Below are 19499 nucleotides of genomic sequence, written 5' to 3' on the forward strand. Positions count from 1 at the left end.
CAGTTGTGCAGAGTGCCAGCTTTGGAGTTACACCTGGATTTGACTCCTGGCACTGTCATTTACTGGCTCTGTAACCTTAGGTCAGGTCATTTAACTTCACACTTCATCTATAAAATGGCGATAGTAACTCCCACCTCCAAGGATTGTTGTGACAATTCAGTACAAATATATGTTTATAGATGTAAAATATATAGAAATATATTGATAAATAAGTACATATGTATATAGTTATTTATAACTCACTTAGCAAATTGCCTAGCACATTGGTAGGCACCCAATAATGGTCTACATTCTAATATTCAGTGGAGGAGAGTGATGGTAATGTGGTCTGCAGAAGCTTGCTTCTGGCTTTTGTAGGACAGGGCTGACTCTAGACATTTATGGCAGGAGGTCTCCATGATGATCAGTGTTAACCAATGTGGTCTGGGTTGCTTTCAGAGGCTCCATAAAGAGCTGCCACTCAGCCTGGAGGAACTGGAGGATGTGTTTGATGCGCTGGATGCTGATGGCAATGGCTTTCTCACTCCAGAGGAGTTTACCACTGGGTTTAGTAAGTTCTGATGGAGGCTGGAGCTCCGTTACATCTACCTCACTCTACACAAAGTTCACCCTTACCCCATCAGGTCTGAGGGTCCTGGTAGCACAAGCGTTCTGCCTTCCTGAAGTTTTCAGGCTCTGGATATCTTAGAGCATTTTTTTTCACACATCCTCATTGGCTGTTCACACCACTGCTCTCTCACCACACTGTCACTGCCAAGTTCCCTGACACCCAGGAATGGCAAGAGGAATACAGAGAAGCTCTGGCAGAAGGTCTGGCATAAAAGGGGGAGCAGAGATGAAATTTACAGCCTCTCCTTTCTGCCTTGATTCTAGAGGACAACAAAATGGGAAAACTGCATGACTCACTCCAGCCCAAGTTGGCTGAGTCTTCCAGGTGGAAGGTGGCAGCTATCAGAGGAATTTCAAGAGGGTTTGAATAGACTGGTCATTCTCAAGGTAACCAGGAGGAAGGAGAGTGGAGATCCATGAATTAGACTGATCTGATATTTGATTAGAACAGATACTGATCAGCTAAATCAACAGGCAAGTTTCACCACACTTCTGGCTCAGACCATGTACCATATAGTTTCCTGTGAAGTATTGGATGCCTTTCCTGACTTCAGGAGCTTGTAGTTGAGTTAGGAGGAAGAATAAGACAGATTGCTATACTTCTAGGCTGTATGAGTATGGAAAAAGTACATTGGAAACTGTACAGTAACTTGTGAAAGTGAAGTACAGTGGTGCTGGTGGAAGGGATGACTAGATGGTAACATGGAGTGTACACAGGTTGCTGGAATACAGTGGAGAGAAAGGTCTTGTTGTTTCGAGAAGAAATCAATGAAGAAATGTGTTTTAAACCAGACTTTAAAGTATTAAGAACCACCAAGGTGCCAGAGAACCTGTCATGCATTCTGCCTTTCCTGGGTTCTGGCAATCTTAGAAGTAGGAAAGACATAAAATCCAGAACACGATATCCAAGGATCTTTTCTATAGGGGGTTTCCCCTTTTCTCTTCTCAGATGAACCTCAAATGAGTCCTGGTGACTGAGAAAGCAAAGGTCTTCCTGGGTGAGTATTGCCTGATTCAGATCCCTTGTGCCATGCAACCCCCAGGTCACTTCTTCTTCAGCCAGAACAAACCAAGTCAGGAGGATGCAGGTGAACAGGTGGCTCAACTCTGGGAAGAGAAGGTGTATCAGTCCAGAGCAGAAGAGGATCTGGGTGACATGGATGAAGATGAGGAAGCCCAGTTCCAGATGCTGATGGACAAACTTGGAGCCCAAAATGTTTTGGAAGAGTAAGTGCTGACAGTGCTTTGGGGGATGGAGCCCAGCCTAGGAGCAACCTTTTTATCTGTTCCCTCCAACCATCACATGTGTTAAGTCCCGAATTCCAGGCCCCAGGCTCTGTGCTGCTGACTATCAGACTTGCTCCATACAGCCTGTCCTCTGCAGTGACCTGTCTGTGTGTCATGTCAAGGGGCTCTGTCTCCATCTCTGCTTTTCCCACTTTTTTCACGGGAATCACCCTACCTCCCTACTCTCCCACTGTCTTCATTTCCTACAGTTCATTATCAGCACAATCTGTGGCTCAGTGAGAAGAACTCACCCATTAGAGAGCTGTGCCAGGACTGGAGGGTTTTTCCAGGTGTTTTGCCTAAGCCTTCACCATCAGGTCACCATCATGGCCTCCTCCATTGGAGCCAACCAGGGCCTCCAGGGCTGCAGTGCCTCCGAGCCTCCCCACCATGGCATGCTCCTAGAAAAGGCACTCTTTGTGGCTTTTTCCTGCATATTTTATCCATGAGCCAAACCGAACCTATCGGGAAGCCAAGGTAGGAAATTAACCAGTTTTACTAGTCCACCACTTGGATAATCAGTAGCTCAGCTGAAAATTTTAGATGGTTGGAACTTCAAACAAAACATAATACCCCTGCCATGGCCAGGTGGCTCAGTTGGTTGGAGCACTACCCTGTGCATTGAAAAGGTTGTGGGTTTGATTCTTGGTCAAAGCACACCCCTGGGTTGCAGGTTTGGTCCCCATTTGGGGTGCATGTGGGGTAAGGGGGGAGCCAATTGACATTTTCCTCTCTCTGTCTCTCTTCCTCTCTCTCTAAAATCAATAAACATATCCTCAGGATAAGGTTATTAAAAAAAACCATAATACTGTCCCCCCCTTTTTTTTCCAAAAGTGTTTTGGAATAAAGAAACACATGAATCTGAGCCTTGACATTTAAAATGGAATGAAATGAAATGATATAAACTAAAATAGTAAAATGAAATGATAGTATAGCTAATGGAAACCTAAAAGTGGCCTGAAAAACATGGGATACATTCCACCCCCTTTTTCTGTTGCCTTTTGCCTTTTTGTATTTCAGTTTCTAGGTTTTGGGTTGGGTATGTGTTTCATGATAGGTGGGATTGGCCTAATGATGGAGCTGATATGACCTGAGCTTAGGAAGAGGAGATTCTGTGGTAGAAGATGATAAAGAGGAAGTAAAAGAGAGGGAGCCTGTAACAGCAAGTCAAAGTAAGTGTCTGTTGCTCTGTGGATTGTTTTAGCAAATGACAGGTTGTGCAAATGATTTGATAGACTGTGTCAGAGTTGAGAAAGTCTTGGAAAAGCTTGTGCCAGGCCAGGAAGGGATAGACAGAGAGCTTGAGACAGCCCTGTGGGAAGCTCTGTCCAGGAAGAGAAATGACACAGTGGCAGTGGCGGCAGCTCTGCTCAGCCTTAGAGGGCCTGGTACAGGCACAGATCTGCAGAGCTGGAGTAGGGCATGTGGGTGTGCTGGGCGCACAGGTATGTGGGAAGCTCTTTAGTCACACACCTGAATCAGCTTCTCCAAGGGCAAAAGACAAGAGCTCAGTCACCACTGCCAGTGACCACATGGAGCCTCCTCCTGGAGGAGGGGGAAGGAGAGGGCAGGTGGGTGAGCCAAGGGACTGTAATGAAGGAGAGGTACACCTCTACCCCCATCACTTCCAGAACAGCCACCTTCTTGGCAAGGCTCTTAAGTCAGAGTTTACCAGATGTCACTCTGGGGATTTTTGTCAAAGGCAGTACTGAGTCAACATGAGATATCCTGTAAAAGAGAAGGCTCTGGGGAAGGTTTCAAGAGTAGGCCACAAAAAATGATACACAGAAGGTGGTGACCAGTAATTTCCATCCTCATTGAAGTTGAATAAGAAGAAACTGGGCTTAAGTTGCTGTATGGGGGTCATGACCTCATGACCTTTGAACTCTAGATAAAGAAATAGAGAGAACTTTGAGACTCCACTCACAGACTTCTGGCCAAGATGGAGGCATAGGTGGAAATACTGTGCCTCCTCGCAAAACCAAAATTAAGGGCAACATAGATTTAGAAACAAAAACACAACCAGAACAGACAGAAAATTGAACTGTACTGAAGTCCAACAATAACAAACCATTCATCCAGATGATAAACCAGGCAAAGGAATGAGCGGTGAGACAGACTGAGCAATCCAGGGCCCCAGCGATGGGAATTAAACCCTAAAAGCACCTATTGGAAAAACTTTTGGGAGTTAAGATGCCAGGAGAGGCTCACAGCCTCATGGAAGAATTCGTTGGAGAGACCCACAGGGTCCTAGAAAATACACAAGCCCACACACCCAGGAACCAGCACCAGAAGGGCACAATTTGCTTGTGGGAAGCAGCAGAGGGGACTGAAATCCAAGAGAGAGCAGAACAAATGTTATTGCTCCCTCTCTGATCCCGCCCCCACATACAGCATCACAACCCAGCAACTGGGTTGCCCTGCCCTGGTGAACAACTAAGGCTCCACCCCTCATACATAACAAGCACAAACAGACCAAAACATTATGGCTCAAGCAGAAGAACAGCTCAAAGTCCCAGAGCCAATACTTCTAAGTGACCAAGAAGTAGCCAACCTATCCGATGCACAGTCCAAACACTGGTGATCAGGATGCTCACAGAACTGGTTGATTTTGGTCACAAATTAGATGAGCAGATGAAGGCTACACTAAGTGAAATGAAGGAAAATGCACAGGGAAACAATAGTGATTGGAAGCAAACTGGGACTAAAGTCGATGGAGTGGACCAGAAGGAAGAAAGAAATTACCAAGCAGAAAAGAATGAAGAAACAAGAATTCAAAAAAGTGAGGAGAGGCTTAGGAACCTCCAGGACATCTTTAAAAGTTCCAACATCCAAATTATAGGGGTACCAGAAGGGGAAGAGGAAGAGCAACAAGTGGAAAACTTATTTAAACAAATAATAGAGAACTTCTCCAATCTGGCAAAGGAGATAGAATTCCAGGAAGTCCAGGAAGCTCGGAGAGTCCCAAAAAAGGTGGACCCAAGGAGGAACACACCAAGGCACATCATAATTACATTAGCCAAGACTAAAATGAAGGAGAGAATCCTAGAAGCAGCAAGAGATAAGGGGACAGTCACCTACAAAGGAGTTCCCATCAGACTGTCAGCGGATTTCTCAAAAGAGACCTTACAGGCAAGAAGGGGCTGGAAAGAAGTATTCCAAGTCATGAAAGGCAAGCACCTACATCCAAGATTGCTCTATGCAGCAAAGCTTTCATTTAGAATGGAAGGGCATATAAAGTGCTACTCAGATAAGGTCAAGTTCAAGGACTTCATTATCACCAAGCCCTTGTTATATGAAATGTTAAAGGTACTTATCTAAGAAAAAGAAGATAAAAAATATGAACAGTGAAAGGACAGCAAACTCACGGTTATTAACAACCACACCTAAAACAAAAGCAAACTAAGCAGGCAGCTAGATCAGGAGTGGAACCATAGAAATGGAGATCACATGGAGGGTTAGCAACAGGGGAGTGGGAGGAGAAGGGGCGAGGAAGGTACAGAGACTAAGTAACATAGATGGTAGGTAGAAAATAGACAGGGGGGAGGGCAAGAATAGTATGGGAAATGTAGAAGCCAAAGAACTTATGACACATGGAATGAACTAAAGGGGTGGAAAGTGGGTGGGAGGGGGTGTGCAGGGTAGAGGGGAATGAAGGGGAGGAAATAGGACAACTGTAATGGCATAATCAATAAAGTATATTTTAAAAAAGACTCCACTCACCAAGATGGTTTGTGTTTTGTCCCAGAAGCAGGGAGATGGACACATTGACCTCTCAAATCCCTTCTAGCTTCATAGTTTATATCTTTCCAGGGGGAGTATCCTGGGTATCTTCTGCACAGCTGGACTCCCAACTTTTTTTTGATGGCCTGATTTGCTGAGTGATTTTGCTGCTTATACATCTGGCTTTTTTTTTTCAATCAAGGGTCGAAAGACTTCTGTCATGGCAGAGCGGGGGCCAGAAATCTGGGGGAGTTGACATGGCCATGACCACGTGGTTCATAGAGCTTTGGAAGAGGGTCAGGTGGGTTTGCAAATCTCACTGGGGGATCTGGTGCAGTTGGTGGCTCTGCCAGGCTCCATTAGGAACTTGGCAGATGTGAAAAGACAGANCCTCTCAAATCCCTTCTAGCTTCATAGTTTATATCTTTCCAGGGGGAGTATCCTGGGTATCTTCTGCACAGCTGGACTCCCAACTTTTTTTTGATGGCCTGATTTGCTGAGTGATTTTGCTGCTTATACATCTGGCTTTTTTTTTCAATCAAGGGTTGAAAGACTTCTGTCATGGCAGAGCGGGGGCCAGAAATCTGGGGGAGTTGACATGGCCATGACCACGTGGTTCACAGAGCTTTGGAAGAGGGTCAGGTGGGTTTGCAAATCTCAATGGGGGATCTGGTGCAGTTGGTGGCTCTGCCAGGCTCCATTAGGAACTTGGCAGATGTGAAAAGACAGACCTAGACTAGCAAGATGGATCTTGATTTTCATAATGCATTTACTTCATGAGGAGAGCAACCTGTCACAGTGACAGGAAGCCATTATAGTATCTCCCTGAGACCTTTCATCTCTGAAACTTTTGTGCCATCTTCGTTGTGCTTAGATAATAGAGTGGATAGCCACAACGTGTTCTGTGCAGGGAAAGTGGAGCTCATTACGGACAACAGGCAGGCTCCTTACCTCCCCTTTGCTTGTGTCCCAGATTCCCTCACGTCATCCAGGGCAATGCTAGGTTTTCAACAGATAATAAATACTTTTTAGTTAGGTGAGTGGATAAATGGATGGATGGATGGAGAATGGGTGGGTGGATGGGTGGTCTAGATGAGTTTGTGGATGTTTGGATGATATTGAGCAAGGGAAGGAAGGAGGGAGGGAGTGAGGGGTGATTGGATAGATGATAACTAACCAGAGTTATGTCTATTTCTCAGCTGGCCTCCTCTCTAGAGTATTATCTACATCCAAGGCACATTGCTAATGTGGCATTATCAAATATCACTTCTGAGGAGAGTTTCTCAAATACGGTGCTTGTTATACAAGCACAAAGAGTTTTATTCTTTATCCCAAGGGTTTCTGGTCATAGCTACCCTCAAATCAGTGGTTTTAGAATTGAATGGGGTGCAAATCAGATTGCTTTCTGGCTCAGTGGAATCACTGGCTGTAGATCACCGAGTTGCTCCAGAGAGGGGAGCAGGGTCCATGGTATATGCTCCTCCCTATGACTCCCTTCTGGTCAGCATGGTCCTAGTTGTCTCTGGCTGTGTGCATGCATGTACATGTCTCTGTTTCAGGGTGACCTAGAAATACGGCAAAGACATAGACATTTTCTCTATGTCTTTGTCTCTTTGCCTGCTCTGTTGCCTCCAGATTTTGGTTTTCCATGTGTCTGCACATACCTTTCTGACTTGCCACTTCCCTTCCTTTCACCTGTCAGTCATTCCTGGTGCCACCGGGATGTGTTGCCTATTCTCTTTCATCCCCCAAAGTGATGGTTGCTTCCTGCCATCAATCAGATGGCACATTTTCCCCTCTCAGCTGTGAGGCCCTTCCTTCCCTAGGGCAATAGGCTCTCTCCTGTAGTTCCACAGGATTTGTCCTTACATGCACTGGGCCCCCTTCCTCCTCTCTTCTTTCAGGCATCTGAGGGTGCCCAGTATGTGGCTGGGCATGCTCAGCACCACCAGCCCATCAAGAAAGATGGGTGAGTGGAAGCAGCCAGGCAAGGCAGACAAGATGGCCAACATGGGAGCCAGACAGCGCCGTCTCCCTCCCAGTTCCATCACTTACCTCTGAGCGGTCTGAGACAGTTCACAGATGAACCTCTCCTCTCCTCTCCTCGTCTGCTTCCTCACTATAAATGGGTGATGGCAGCACCTGCTTCAGAGGTTGCTGTGAGATAAAATGAGACAATGTGCACACAGCAAGCACTCAATCAGTCTTAGCCACTGTCATCATTATAATAATGACAATGTTGTTTCTGGCTGTTTATTTCACATCTGGGGACTTCTGTTCCCTTAAAGCCTCATTTCCACACTCCTACATTAATGGCCCTTTTCCTCTTGCAGTGAAAGTGATGTCAAGCAACTCTGGCTGCAGCTGAAGAAGGATGAGCCTCACTTACTGTCCAACTTTGAGGATTTTCTGACCAGAATCTTCTCCCAGCTCCAAGAAGCCCATGAGGAGAAGAACGAGCTGGAGTCTGCCCTGAAAAAGTGGGTACCCTCTGCTGCTCTCTGTGTGCCTGTGTGAAAAGCAGGAATGCAAAGGGCACTTTCTCTTACATTCTGTCATGGCAGAGCGGGGGCCAGCCCTAGAGCTGTCATAACGTATACATGTGTGTATGTGTGTATGTGTGTGTGCATACATGTATGTTTAAGCTCTTGCTTACATTTATTAGGCCCTGTCCATATACTAGGCACTGTTCTAAATACTTTATTATATACACTAGCTCATTTGGATTTATTATTATCCACATTACAGGTGAGGAAATCAAGGGACTGGAAGGTTAAGTAACAAGCCCCCGAATGCACAGCTTGTCAGTGGCAGAGCCAGGGTTCAGAGGAAGAGAGCCTGGCACCTGAGACCAGTATGGAAAAGCATTTCACCTGCCCCTGGACAGGAAGGTTCAGCATTCTGGACCCGCCCACCCCCAACTCTGGGCTGGCCCATGGTTCACTGAGTCTCCCCTTTCCTGGTCACCTCTGCCATTATAGCCTCATATCTCTCCTCCCCGCTTGGCCCCCAGAGCCTCTAAAGACAACTAGTGATTTCTAGGGCTCCTCCCTGGCCTGGAGGAGGCAGCACCAGGCCAGGTGTGCAGCAACACTTGAAGAGGCTGCTTAGAAATCAAATGGGAGTCAGCCAGGCACTTGTGGGCCACAGAGGCCTCAACGGCCTGGTGATGCCCATTTGCCTATGAGAAGGGAATGAGTGTGCCACTGGGGCCCTGTGCTTGTCCAGAGCCAGCTACTGGGTTGTGGTACATGGTATAACTAAGGAGGATGTATAACTCTTAAGATGTGGCCAAAGTGNACAAGCCCCCAAATGCACAGCTTGTCAGTGGCAGAGCCAGGGTTCAGAGGAAGAGAGCCTGGCACCTGAGACCAGTATGGAAAAGCATTTCACCTGCCCCTGGACATGAAGGTTCAGCATTCTGGACCCGCCCACCCCCAACTCTGGGCTGGCCCATGGTTCACTGAGTCTCCCCTTTCCTGGTCACCTCTGCCATTATAGCCTCATATCTCTCCTCCCCGCTTGGCCCCCAGAGCCTCTAAAGACAACTAGTGATTTCTAGGGCTCCTCCCTGGCCTGGAGGAGGCAGCACCAGGCCAGGTGTGCAGCAACACTTGAAGAGGCTGCTTAGAAATCAAATGGGAGTCAGCCAGGCACTTGTGGGCCACAGAGGCCTCAACGGCCTGGTGATGCCCGTTTGCCTATGAGAAGGGAATGAGTGTGCCACTGGGGCCCTGTGCTTGTCCAGAGCCAGCTACTGGGTTGTGGTACATGGTATAACTAAGGAGGATGTATAACCCTTAAGATGTGGCCAAAGTGCCAGCTCGATCTGGGTAGACCTGGGAAGCATGCCGAGGTGGCCCTACCCCATACCTCAGCCACACACAATTGACCCCACCTGGAGATTCACTCATATTTCGTAGGAATCCTCAGCACTTCCAACACAGACCACACACAGACCACACAGACCACCCTCCATGCAGATACTTCCCCATGAATCTTCCTGGGACTCAGCACTGTCTCCCGGGGTAAGTTGTCTGTCTGTGTGGACATGGGCTTAGTGGACGCACGCAAGCTCCTAATTTAAAGAGCTAGCCATGGGTCTTCCTGTGTAGATCAGCTCTCTACACGTTACCCTGAGCTCCTTTGCACCCTGCCTCCCCTCCATTAACTCTAAAGATAATTTGTTGAGGTCCACCAGGTACACACAGGTTTGGAAAACTCGACCTTTAGGACCTTGAGTTACGAAAAAGTTATGACCAAGCCGTGCTGGAAGGAACACGGTTTGACTAGATCAAATGTTAGGAGTCTTCTGGGGAGAGGCCCCCAAGGCTTAGAAAAAGGAGGAGTTCAGGGTACATTTTCATATAGTCTATAGCTGACTAATCCACGAGCCAGACAGATCCGAGTTTGAATGTTGGCTCTGTCACTTACTAGCTCTGTGACTTAGGCCAAGTTACTTGACTTCTCTGAGTCTCAGCTTCCTTATCTGTAAAATTAGGATGATAATACTATTCATCTCAGAATCTTAGGATTAAATGCAATAATACATGTAAGCATTTGGAATAATTCAGGCTCATAAGTATTCTATGAATGTTAAAATAATAATACTTACTGTTCTAAATGTTTGTCAGTCTTAGAGGATTTGCCAGATTGAGATGGAGAGTTTAAGCCTGGATATAATCAGAGGTGAAATGTAAGTGTTTCTTGACCCTTTCAGGCAGCCTGGTACAGAGCCTTGCTACTCGAAGTATTGGCATCACCTGGTAATTTCTTAGGAATGCAGAATTTCAGGCCCTGTTCCAGTCCTACGGGATCTGCATTTTACCCAGATGTCCAGGGGCTGCATCCACCCAGATGTGTGTGGATTTGAGAAATGGGAAGCAGAGAATTAGGAGCTCTGGGGTTGAGTCACATGTGGCTTTCTATCCATCTAGCTCTGTGACCTTGCTCAAGTATCTGGGCCTGTCTGTGCCTTGGTTTCCCCACCTGTAAAATGATGGGGCTGGATTAGTTCTTGACCCTCACCACACCCTCACTGCCCTCTGACTATAGTGTTGATCACCCCAGAAGCCACAGCAAAAGTCAGGTGGCAGTGGGTGTTCTTGTTCTCTAAGGCAGTGTGAATAATTACAGTCAGAATGGGCAGGCAGTGGCCTGGCCCATGACCTGTAATCTCATCTGTAGGACGCGCTGCTTTGCTGGTCCACATTCCTGCAGAGAAGGACCAGTGCTCCTGGCTTGCTACGGACGGAGCCTCTTAGCCCTTACATTCATCTTAAAGTGCTTCTATTAGAGCATTTGCCCCAATTTAGTGATTGCTTAAAAAGTTTTGAGATGAATGTCAAGGTCAGTCTTGGCTGCATGTGCAAAAGTAGCTCAGCCAAAGGTTCCAGCCCTCCGTACCCACTGTCTGTTGATATCACTACCAGCTATACCACCCTGGGGTTAGCTGATGAGTGCCCACTTCTGGCCGAGGAGCTCTGGTAGGATTGGGGCTCACTGAGCTCTCTGGCCAGTCCCATTCCAGGGGTGTTTTCTGGGTGCAGAACCAAAGAACTGCAGACTGTAGTGAGCAGCACACTGCAACAGGACAGGAGAAACCTGAGTTCTTCTTGCCTCAGCACTGCCATGGATCAGCAGTGTGAGCTTAGGCAACTTGCTTTACCTCTCTGTACATTAGTTTCCTTATTGGTAACATGAGAAAATGGGGCTGGTTTTTTCAAACTTTTTATAATTGTGACTCACTAGAAGAAATGTACTTGACTTTGTAACTTCCATACACTTGAGGTCGTGTTTAACTGAAACCAAAGTGAAATAGCGCTCACCCTTATTGTATGGGGCATGCTTTGATATTTTCTATTAGAGTCCTTTCATTCTCTTCTCTTCAAGACAAAAAAAAAGTTGGTCACTTCCCATTCCTGGGTGTGAGTGGACAAAATGAGCTATAAGGGCTGTTAGAGGCCAGAAGTCAAACAAGAAATCAGAATCCCCAGTAGGGTATAGAACATTTAAATGGAATTCTTCACAAATGACTCAGGGTGAAGTTAAGTGATTCTGGGGCATCTTCTAGGACACAGGTGGCAAACACAAGTCCTGTGGGCCGAATCTGGCCCTCCACCTTGTTTTATCCAGCCCAGCACCTTGTTTCTACCTGGTGGCAGCACCGAGCTCCTTGCCCCTCGTTAAAGAGTAGTTACATATTTTCAGTCCTAAAATTACATTTGGCCTTTTGAAGGCAACCATGAGGCTGGTGTGGCCCCCGGTGAAAATGAATTTGACACCACTGTCCAGGAGATGAGTTTGGGGGTTTGGGCTTGTTTGTGGGAGGGCCACAGCCAGGTGTTCATGAAGGAAGAAAAAAGAAGGTCTGGGGAATGGCCCAGTTCAGGCTGGTTTTCGGGAGTCCTAAGAAGTGTCAGAGCATCTCCCAGCCTCCTCCGTGGCTGCTTTTCAGTAGAGGGAATGACACTTCAGTCCCACCAGGGAAATGCGTGCCTGTCCTGGCGATGGTGATGAGAGCCCAGGCCACTGCCTCTGTGTGTTCGGCTCAGGGCTAGGTGTTTCCAGTAGCCTACTTTTAAGGAGCACTTATTCTGTGCCAGGCTCTGAATTAAGCAAATAGAACAGAGTCCCTGTCACTCAGAAGTTTATAATCACACTGATGAAGCAGAGCTTATACCCATAAAAATTCTGCCACAAAGCCAGCTACTAGAAAATTCCCATTCTGTTGAAACATTAGACAGTGTTGCCATTGGCAGCCGTGGCTGCTACTTCCTCCTTTTCCAAACTACACAACTTGTTTCTTTCTCCCACTGGGCCCAGAGGAGATGGGACTGACCTCAGGGGAAATCTGGTCTCGACCAGGTTAAATAGGACTCACATTTCTTATCCCAGGCTGGGCCATGCCCCTCAGAGTTATGGTTTTGCTTCAGTGAGTGAAACAGGCCCCCCAGTTTCCTCTTCAGCTTCACTTCCAGGTTCTAGGAGGAAGGAGGATGCAGCTAAGTTGAATGCTTGGCACAAGCTCTTCTTACAAGCTGATGTCAGGAGACCCACCTTCTGGGGCACTGCCAGAAATCACCTGGGGCCCTCCTTACCTTATTGTCATGGATTTTTTTTAAACCCGCACCTTGGGAATAAGGAAAGAGGCAAGTGTAGGAACGTTTAGTTTCTCAGCCCCTTTGCCAGAGGTTGAGGAAATCTCAAATCTGAGTTGAAAACCCAGGGACAATGTTTGACTCTATTGCATGTCCACTGGGAAGTAGCCATAGTCCTTTGGGGTGAGGTAGGGGACAAAGTCAAATGAAGACACCTTGGGCTAAAGCCCAGTACCTCTGCTGAACTCTCAGTGTGAGGTATGATCCATCTGTGTTTCTGCTTCTCTCCAAGAAAGTGGGGTTAGATTATTCCTGTGTCCACTGCAGGGACTCAGAGGACTTTGCAGCATGAGGGATGTAGTTTAGACTAAGGAAGAACTTCTGGCCATCAGGATTAGGGATTTCTCTGCCATGGAAAGTGTCCTCCTCAGTGCCTTTACCTCCTCTGTATGCAGAATGATGCTATCTGGAGGCAGCAGATTTGGGTCTTTCACCAGAGTTACTGGGGGATGCCAAGGCCCCACCCCAGGAGGGCCTAATTCCCTTGGCCTAGGGTGGGGACTCAAAGTCTGCACTTATAAGATAGCCTGAGGAATTCTGACTTTGGCCTGAATTGAGACCTGTTGGATAATTGACTTGGTTGGGTTCGTTACTAGAATCTAGTCCCCAGGCGAGGGGTGAGGATGAACTGGCTGTGTCTCAGGGGTGCTCTGAGCTTTGGGGAAAAGTCCAGCCATGGGCTGTGCTCTGCCTGCCCTGGCTCAATCTCTGCAGCTCCGTAGCCTGAAAGCGTCATTCAGGCTGCCTGTTCCTCATCATCGGTGGTCACTCTTGGCCTTCACAAGTTTAGCAACACTCTGCACGCCCTCATTGGAATCAGTTTCTTACCTGCACAGTCTTTCCTTGTGCAAAGGAGTCAGGCCTCAGGCAGTTTCTTGAGAGTGAGTAGGCCCTCACACTGCAGCCTCGGCCCAGGCACTTTCTGTCTAGAGTGACTTCCCTGGGCTCTGGGACTGTGTCCAGGCCAGGAGAGATGGTGTCTCACAGTCTGGAAGGCAGCCCCTGCTGTGAGACCCTGTACCCTAACACAAACCTGAGAGTTGGTGTTCTGTGATATGGTAGATTCCTAGATCCTGCCCCTAGAGAATCTGAATCAGTGTGTCTTGGGGAGGGGCCCAGGAATGTGCATTATAGCACCCCCCATCTCCAGTGGTTGTGATGCAGGCAGGCCACAGACTACACTTTGAAAAATGCTGCTCTAACTTGTCTTTCCAGAATGTATTAGCCTGCAAAAGGGGGGGCCCTTGCAGTCTGTAATTTTACTCCTGTTCTGAAAGTAAAAATAAGTTCTCCTGAGGGCTCAAGGTGAAGAGGCTATGGCTTAATTGGGCACCTGTGTCTTATTGGTGCAATATTGTCTGAGGCAGCAGCACTCTGTTCACATCGCCCTGAGAGCAAATGGAAAGGTGGGCACTGTTTGTGGTCTGTGCACTCATGGGCATTGTTTGTAAACCCAGCTAATGAAAAATGGTTTGCTTTATAGGATGGGATAAAGCTACAAAGTTGGTTTATACAAGACAGCAGAATCTAATTAGGGAGAAACCATCCGTCTTGAAAATTCAATTGGTAGTTTCACAGCCTTTGCAGAATTTTCTACAAACTCTTGGTTTCCTTTTATAAAGCTCTAGTCTCATCGTGAGTGCATGTGTGTGCGCATGTGTGTGAGAGGGAGAGAGTCAGAGACAGACATACGATTAGAGAGTCCAAGAGAGACTATTTTCATGGGAACAAGAAAACTGTAAGTAAGAATTTTCTAGTAAGCACTTTTCCTTGAAGTCCGGAGACTGCATCTCCCTGAAGAAGGTGGCAGGGGGCAGAGCCAAGTCTAGATCCCTCACTTAAAATTCTCGTCTCAACTACAAAACTGGCTGAGGCTGACTTTGCTTCCATTTTGTTCTCCAGCAAATAGCAGATTCCTTGAAACTTTTCCAATTCAGAAAAGACATTAACTCTGGAATGAGAGTATGTGGGGTGGGGGTGGGGAGATTTGAGAAAGGAGTTCAGGACTCAGCCATGACCTTGGCCCTCCCCAGCCCTGTAGTGCAGTCATTTGGCCCCATTCCTGCTCCAGTTTCGGCTTATTCCACAGTTAACAAGCTCCAGGTGGAATGTGGATCGTTGATAATCCTCAACGTAAATGTAGGGCGTTGTCGGTTTTAAAACTTGGAATGCTTGGGAAGGCAGCGTGCTGTTGTGGGTGGAACATGGGTCTGGGAGCTGAGGCCCGGGCTGTCCTCCTGCTGTGACCCAATGAATCTGGGTGACTGCAGGCTGATCGCTTCACTGCTGTAACCCTCATTTTCTTCACATTCAAAACAACAGAGGGGGAATACATAAGCTTTTTAAGTTCACAGTCTGTGATGGGGAACGAAGGGACTTTTCCTCCTTTGCATTTGCTTTTCATGAGACTTTGTGAACCAGGAGACAGTGGTCAGCAGACATACTGCCCGAGTACAGAGATGCACCTGAAATCAGGAAGATTACCTTCTGAGGCCAGTGGCCATTTCTGAAGCTCTGCCTTGAGTTCAAGCTTCTGAAATTTATCTGAAATATAGAACAGTCATTTGTTCTGTCTAAGGTCAAGACTACACCTTCATTTAGGGAAAAGAGAAGGTACTATTTCCCTGTAGTGATTTAAGCACACCCCAGCCTAGAACCTAGAACCTAGGAGGTGAACCAGATAACTTTCTGAGACCCTTCAAATTCCAAACAGATTTTGTTCCTTAGTGAAGGCAAAGGAGAGAAGGAACAGGAAAAAAATATTTTGACCAAGTAATTTTCTAAAGCAGGAAGGTGTTGGCCTGTGTATTATTAGCTGGAAACCCAGTGGTGCTGAGTATTAATGCTTTACTCTAGTACGGTACCCTAATTCTCAGTGTGCAGAGCACTTTGTGTAGGTTAATTAATTTTTACAGTCTCCATGGTAAGCCAGCAGTGTAGGTTATTGCTAACTACATCTTACCTTGCAGTTAGTTCCCTGTAAATTATCTGTAAAGGCCTCTCAGAATCTAAACCTTGATTCCATGTGAATCACTATTTCCCCACCCCTACCTCCTGCCCACATATCCCATTCTTCGATCTCCACTACACGAGCATGCACACACGCACACGCACACGCACACACACACACACGCACACACACACACACACACACACACTTGTGCTCCTCCTTTGGAGGGGACATGTACCACAGTCAGACTCCCTGGGTGACATTTCACTGTCTAAGTTTGACCTGAGCTTATGTACTGGCCTTCAGTAGGGCTCATTCTTTCAGATTCCTCACTGCCCATGTGGCATCCTCAGTAGGTATTGTTGCTCCTTCCCCTCACTGTGGAAAATCTCCCTTTCCGGGACTCAGCCTTTCTTAACTTTCCCCCTGACAACTCTCCCATCCTCCCCTCAGCAGAGCAGACAGCTTCCTCCGCTTCTGTCCAGTCTGGGCTCTGTGGTCACAGAATCACTGTCAGCTGGAGCCCAGCAAGGCTGTGTGGTGGGGCCCACTTTCTAGTGTGAGGCTCCTGCCTGTTTCTTTCCTCTGCCACTTTAGCATTGGACTTGGTGTTTGTAGGCGCTGCATTCATAATGTGCAGAGACCATTCCATAAGTCTAGATCATTTTGCCCAGATCCTTGCTTTATGAAGGGCTTAATGAATACTTTTTAAAGTTTGGTATTAATATAGATCTTTTTCCACATTTATTTTCTCAACTGAGGCACCCCAGCTCATGTTTTTCCCCATGTCTCCTGTTGCCAGATTCTTCTCCATTCCTGCACACTCCTTCATACCACATACACCAAACTGTTGCATGATTCCCCTGCAGTTTCTACTTGTTCCTCAGCTGAAATCTGAGGGAACTACAGATTAGTAGCTTTCAAAATGAGGTCCACAGGTTTCTGCAGAGGTCCACAGGTTTCTGCGGAGCCAGAGAACTCATTTAATTAGAATTAATCACATGCAGTCTATCTGCTACCGTTTATATTAGACATTTCCACATGCATATTCTTATTTAGTCCTTACAAACCTTTTCTAAAGTATGTATTACCATCTGATTTTTCAGATATGGATGACCTCAGGCTTACTGAGATAATGTAATTTGTGCAAGGCCAAAAAGCTTATGAATGCCAGAACCAGGATTTGAACTGATGCCTTTTAACTCTGGGTCTAATGAACTCTGAGCCAACCATAGCTGTTAGCAGAGGGCTTATGTCCTAGACACCCCTGGAATATGCTAAAGGAGCCACCCAGACATCATAGCGAAAGGAAGGGATATATATTAGTGCTTATGACTATTATTCACTCTGGCTGGCTCCTTCACACATTTGTCCCCCTGTCCTCCTGAGAACTCATGTCTCTTTCCCTCCTTTTTCTTTCATTTATCCCTTCTCTGTCTCCTCCTTCACTTATAGTTCAAAATAACTAGGCACAGATAGCAGACAATGGAATAATTAAACATTGCCCTAGAGTGAGTGGGGAGATGTTTGGGAATGGCTAATAGAAGGCAGATTTCATATTTATGCCCACATTTATTAATTAATAGCTCAGAGAGCTCTATAATAGATTGTTGTTCTTGTTTTGTTCAACAGTTTTACTACTGGCGTAAATAAAGGGAGATAAGGGGGAATATTTTGTAGTATAAAGTTTCATCCATGTAGAAGGTACAATGATATAAACCTTTATGCACCAAACATCATACCAGCAAAGTATGAAAGGCAGAAACTTTTAGAAAAACAAAGAAAATCTAATAAAAACAAGATTTAAGAAGAATTTTAGAACATGTTAACACACATCTCAAATCTAGCACATCAGTCAGGTAAAAAGTACAATAAATATATACAGTATTTGAAACCATCAACCAGCAGGCTTAATTTAAGAGATGAATATAGAGTGTGTACCCTACAATAAAATACACATTCTTCTCATAGAATTTGTATAAAATTGATAGATTTCAAAAAGCAACTGTCTTACCACTATATTCTCTTATTTTAATACAATAAAAATGGGACACCAATAGTTTGTATATTTTATTTATTTTAATTAAAAAATTTTATCTTCACCTGAGGACATTTTTCATTGCTTTTTTAGAGAGAAAGGTTGGGGGAGAGAGAAACATCAGTATGAGAGAGAAACATCAGTCAGTTGCCTCTCATATGTACCTGGAATGGGGATTATACACCTGCAACCTAGGTATATGCCCTGACCAGGAATCGAATCCACAACTTTTTGGTTATGGAACGATGTCCAACCAACTGAGCCACACTGGCCAGGGTGGTTTGTATTATTTTAAAAATCATTGTTTAAAATTACTCTCAGATAATTGAAGTAATCAAAACCAACATTACAGATTATTTAGTTCACATTGTGATTGAAAATTTAAAATACCAACAAAACATAGAAGGTCATTGAGTGCACTAAGCAACCAGTTGGGATCCATTAAGACAGTGACAGGCTGGAAAGATGGACTGAATCTAAAAAGCATGAAATCTAACAGAATTATATTTGAGATTTTGCCAAAGTCCAAAAAGCCAAAGGCAGAAGATATAGGACTCAGTAGCACCACCTAAAAACAAAAACAACCACACAGCCACAAAGTTTAGAGTTTTTCATTGACAAATGGGTTTTCCATTCACCAGCTATGATTTGCTGCCAAGAAAAATCATGTGATGTCAGGTTGCATGAATAGCTATGCCACAGCTAGAACAAGAGAGGCTCCTGCTCTAATCTGCACTGATCAGACTTCATACGTAGGGCACTGGGTTTGGGGCTCTATGACTTGAGGAAGCTAAATGAGAGCCCATTTTGAGAGGAGTAAAGGGCATGATGAGGGGACTTACAAAAAAAACACACAAAAAAAACAAAAAACAATAACTTCATGTGAGACATGGTTAGAGGAAGCAGAGAGGCATGGCCTGAACCCAGGCTACTTCTTGACATCTTAATGCTGTTTCAAATATGTGAAAGGTTTTATGGAGAGGAGGGAAACAGTCATAGAAAAACATATTTCTTTGAGCCAAGATATTCCAAAGATGAAAGAGTTGCTTAGAGATCCAGCAAGTTCCCAACTACCGAAGGCATTCTAACCTAGTCTGGGTAAATATTTGGTTGGGCTATTGTGGTTAGGATTTTAGCACTGGAAGAATAAGTGGTTGGATTAGACAGTCCTTCCAACCCTGAAATTCTTCAATTCCCCTGGAATCTGGTATTCCCCCAAGATGGTACATAGGCTTCTGAGTTTGGTATCCAAAGTCTTAACTGTTAACATTTTGAGCATAGGGCCTGTGGGTGATATAAATGTCTGGGAATTTATAACCTAGTTAAGACAGCATAAACCCAAATGAAACAGTTGTTCAGGACTTTAAAATTAAATGTCAAATAAAGACATATGGTGTCCTAAGAGTTCAGAGAAGGGGGTCAGTGAGGATTGGAATAAATGGGGAGATCCCCATGGAGAAGACTTCAAAGTCTATGTTGTGCATCAGGCAATAAGAGTAGTTTTAGAAGGGGTGGCAATGAAACATATATGATAAGCAGACACAATAGGTGGCCTTTTTCCTTTGATGACAGAATACCCAGCTACCCTCCACACACCTGTGCACAGTTCTTTTCAGAGCATCTCCTCCAGGTCCCAGCAGACACAGACTCCTACTCTCACACTGCCTTGTCTTTAACAGGTTGGTCTGTCAGCAGTTTTTATTGACTAAGCTTTCTGTTCTTCATCTTCCAG

The 19499-nt window shown here is 45.7% G+C and overlaps 1 protein-coding gene across 3 annotated transcripts in view; it reads left to right on the forward strand.

The window, feature by feature from the left end:
- CRACR2A (calcium release activated channel regulator 2A) overlaps positions 1 to 19499 on the forward strand; it is a 149026-nt gene that overhangs the window by 58874 nt on the left and 70653 nt on the right. For all 3 annotated transcript variants that reach the window (XR_005069204.1, XM_037064710.1, XM_037064709.1), the window contains exons 3-5: positions 439 to 550; positions 1653 to 1836; positions 7953 to 8099. Coding sequence is in view for 2 of the 3 variants with exons in the window: in XM_037064710.1 (XP_036920605.1) it covers positions 439 to 550; positions 1653 to 1836; positions 7953 to 8099 (443 nt within the window). In the remaining variant the exon portion in view is untranslated. The remainder of the gene's footprint in view (positions 1 to 438; positions 551 to 1652; positions 1837 to 7952; positions 8100 to 19499) is intronic.

This window comes from Sturnira hondurensis, unplaced genomic scaffold, assembly GCF_014824575.4.
Source record: "Sturnira hondurensis isolate 20B ecotype Veracruz unplaced genomic scaffold, ASM1482457v3 Scaffold0015509, whole genome shotgun sequence".
NCBI classification, from domain to species: domain Eukaryota; kingdom Metazoa; phylum Chordata; class Mammalia; order Chiroptera; family Phyllostomidae; genus Sturnira; species Sturnira hondurensis.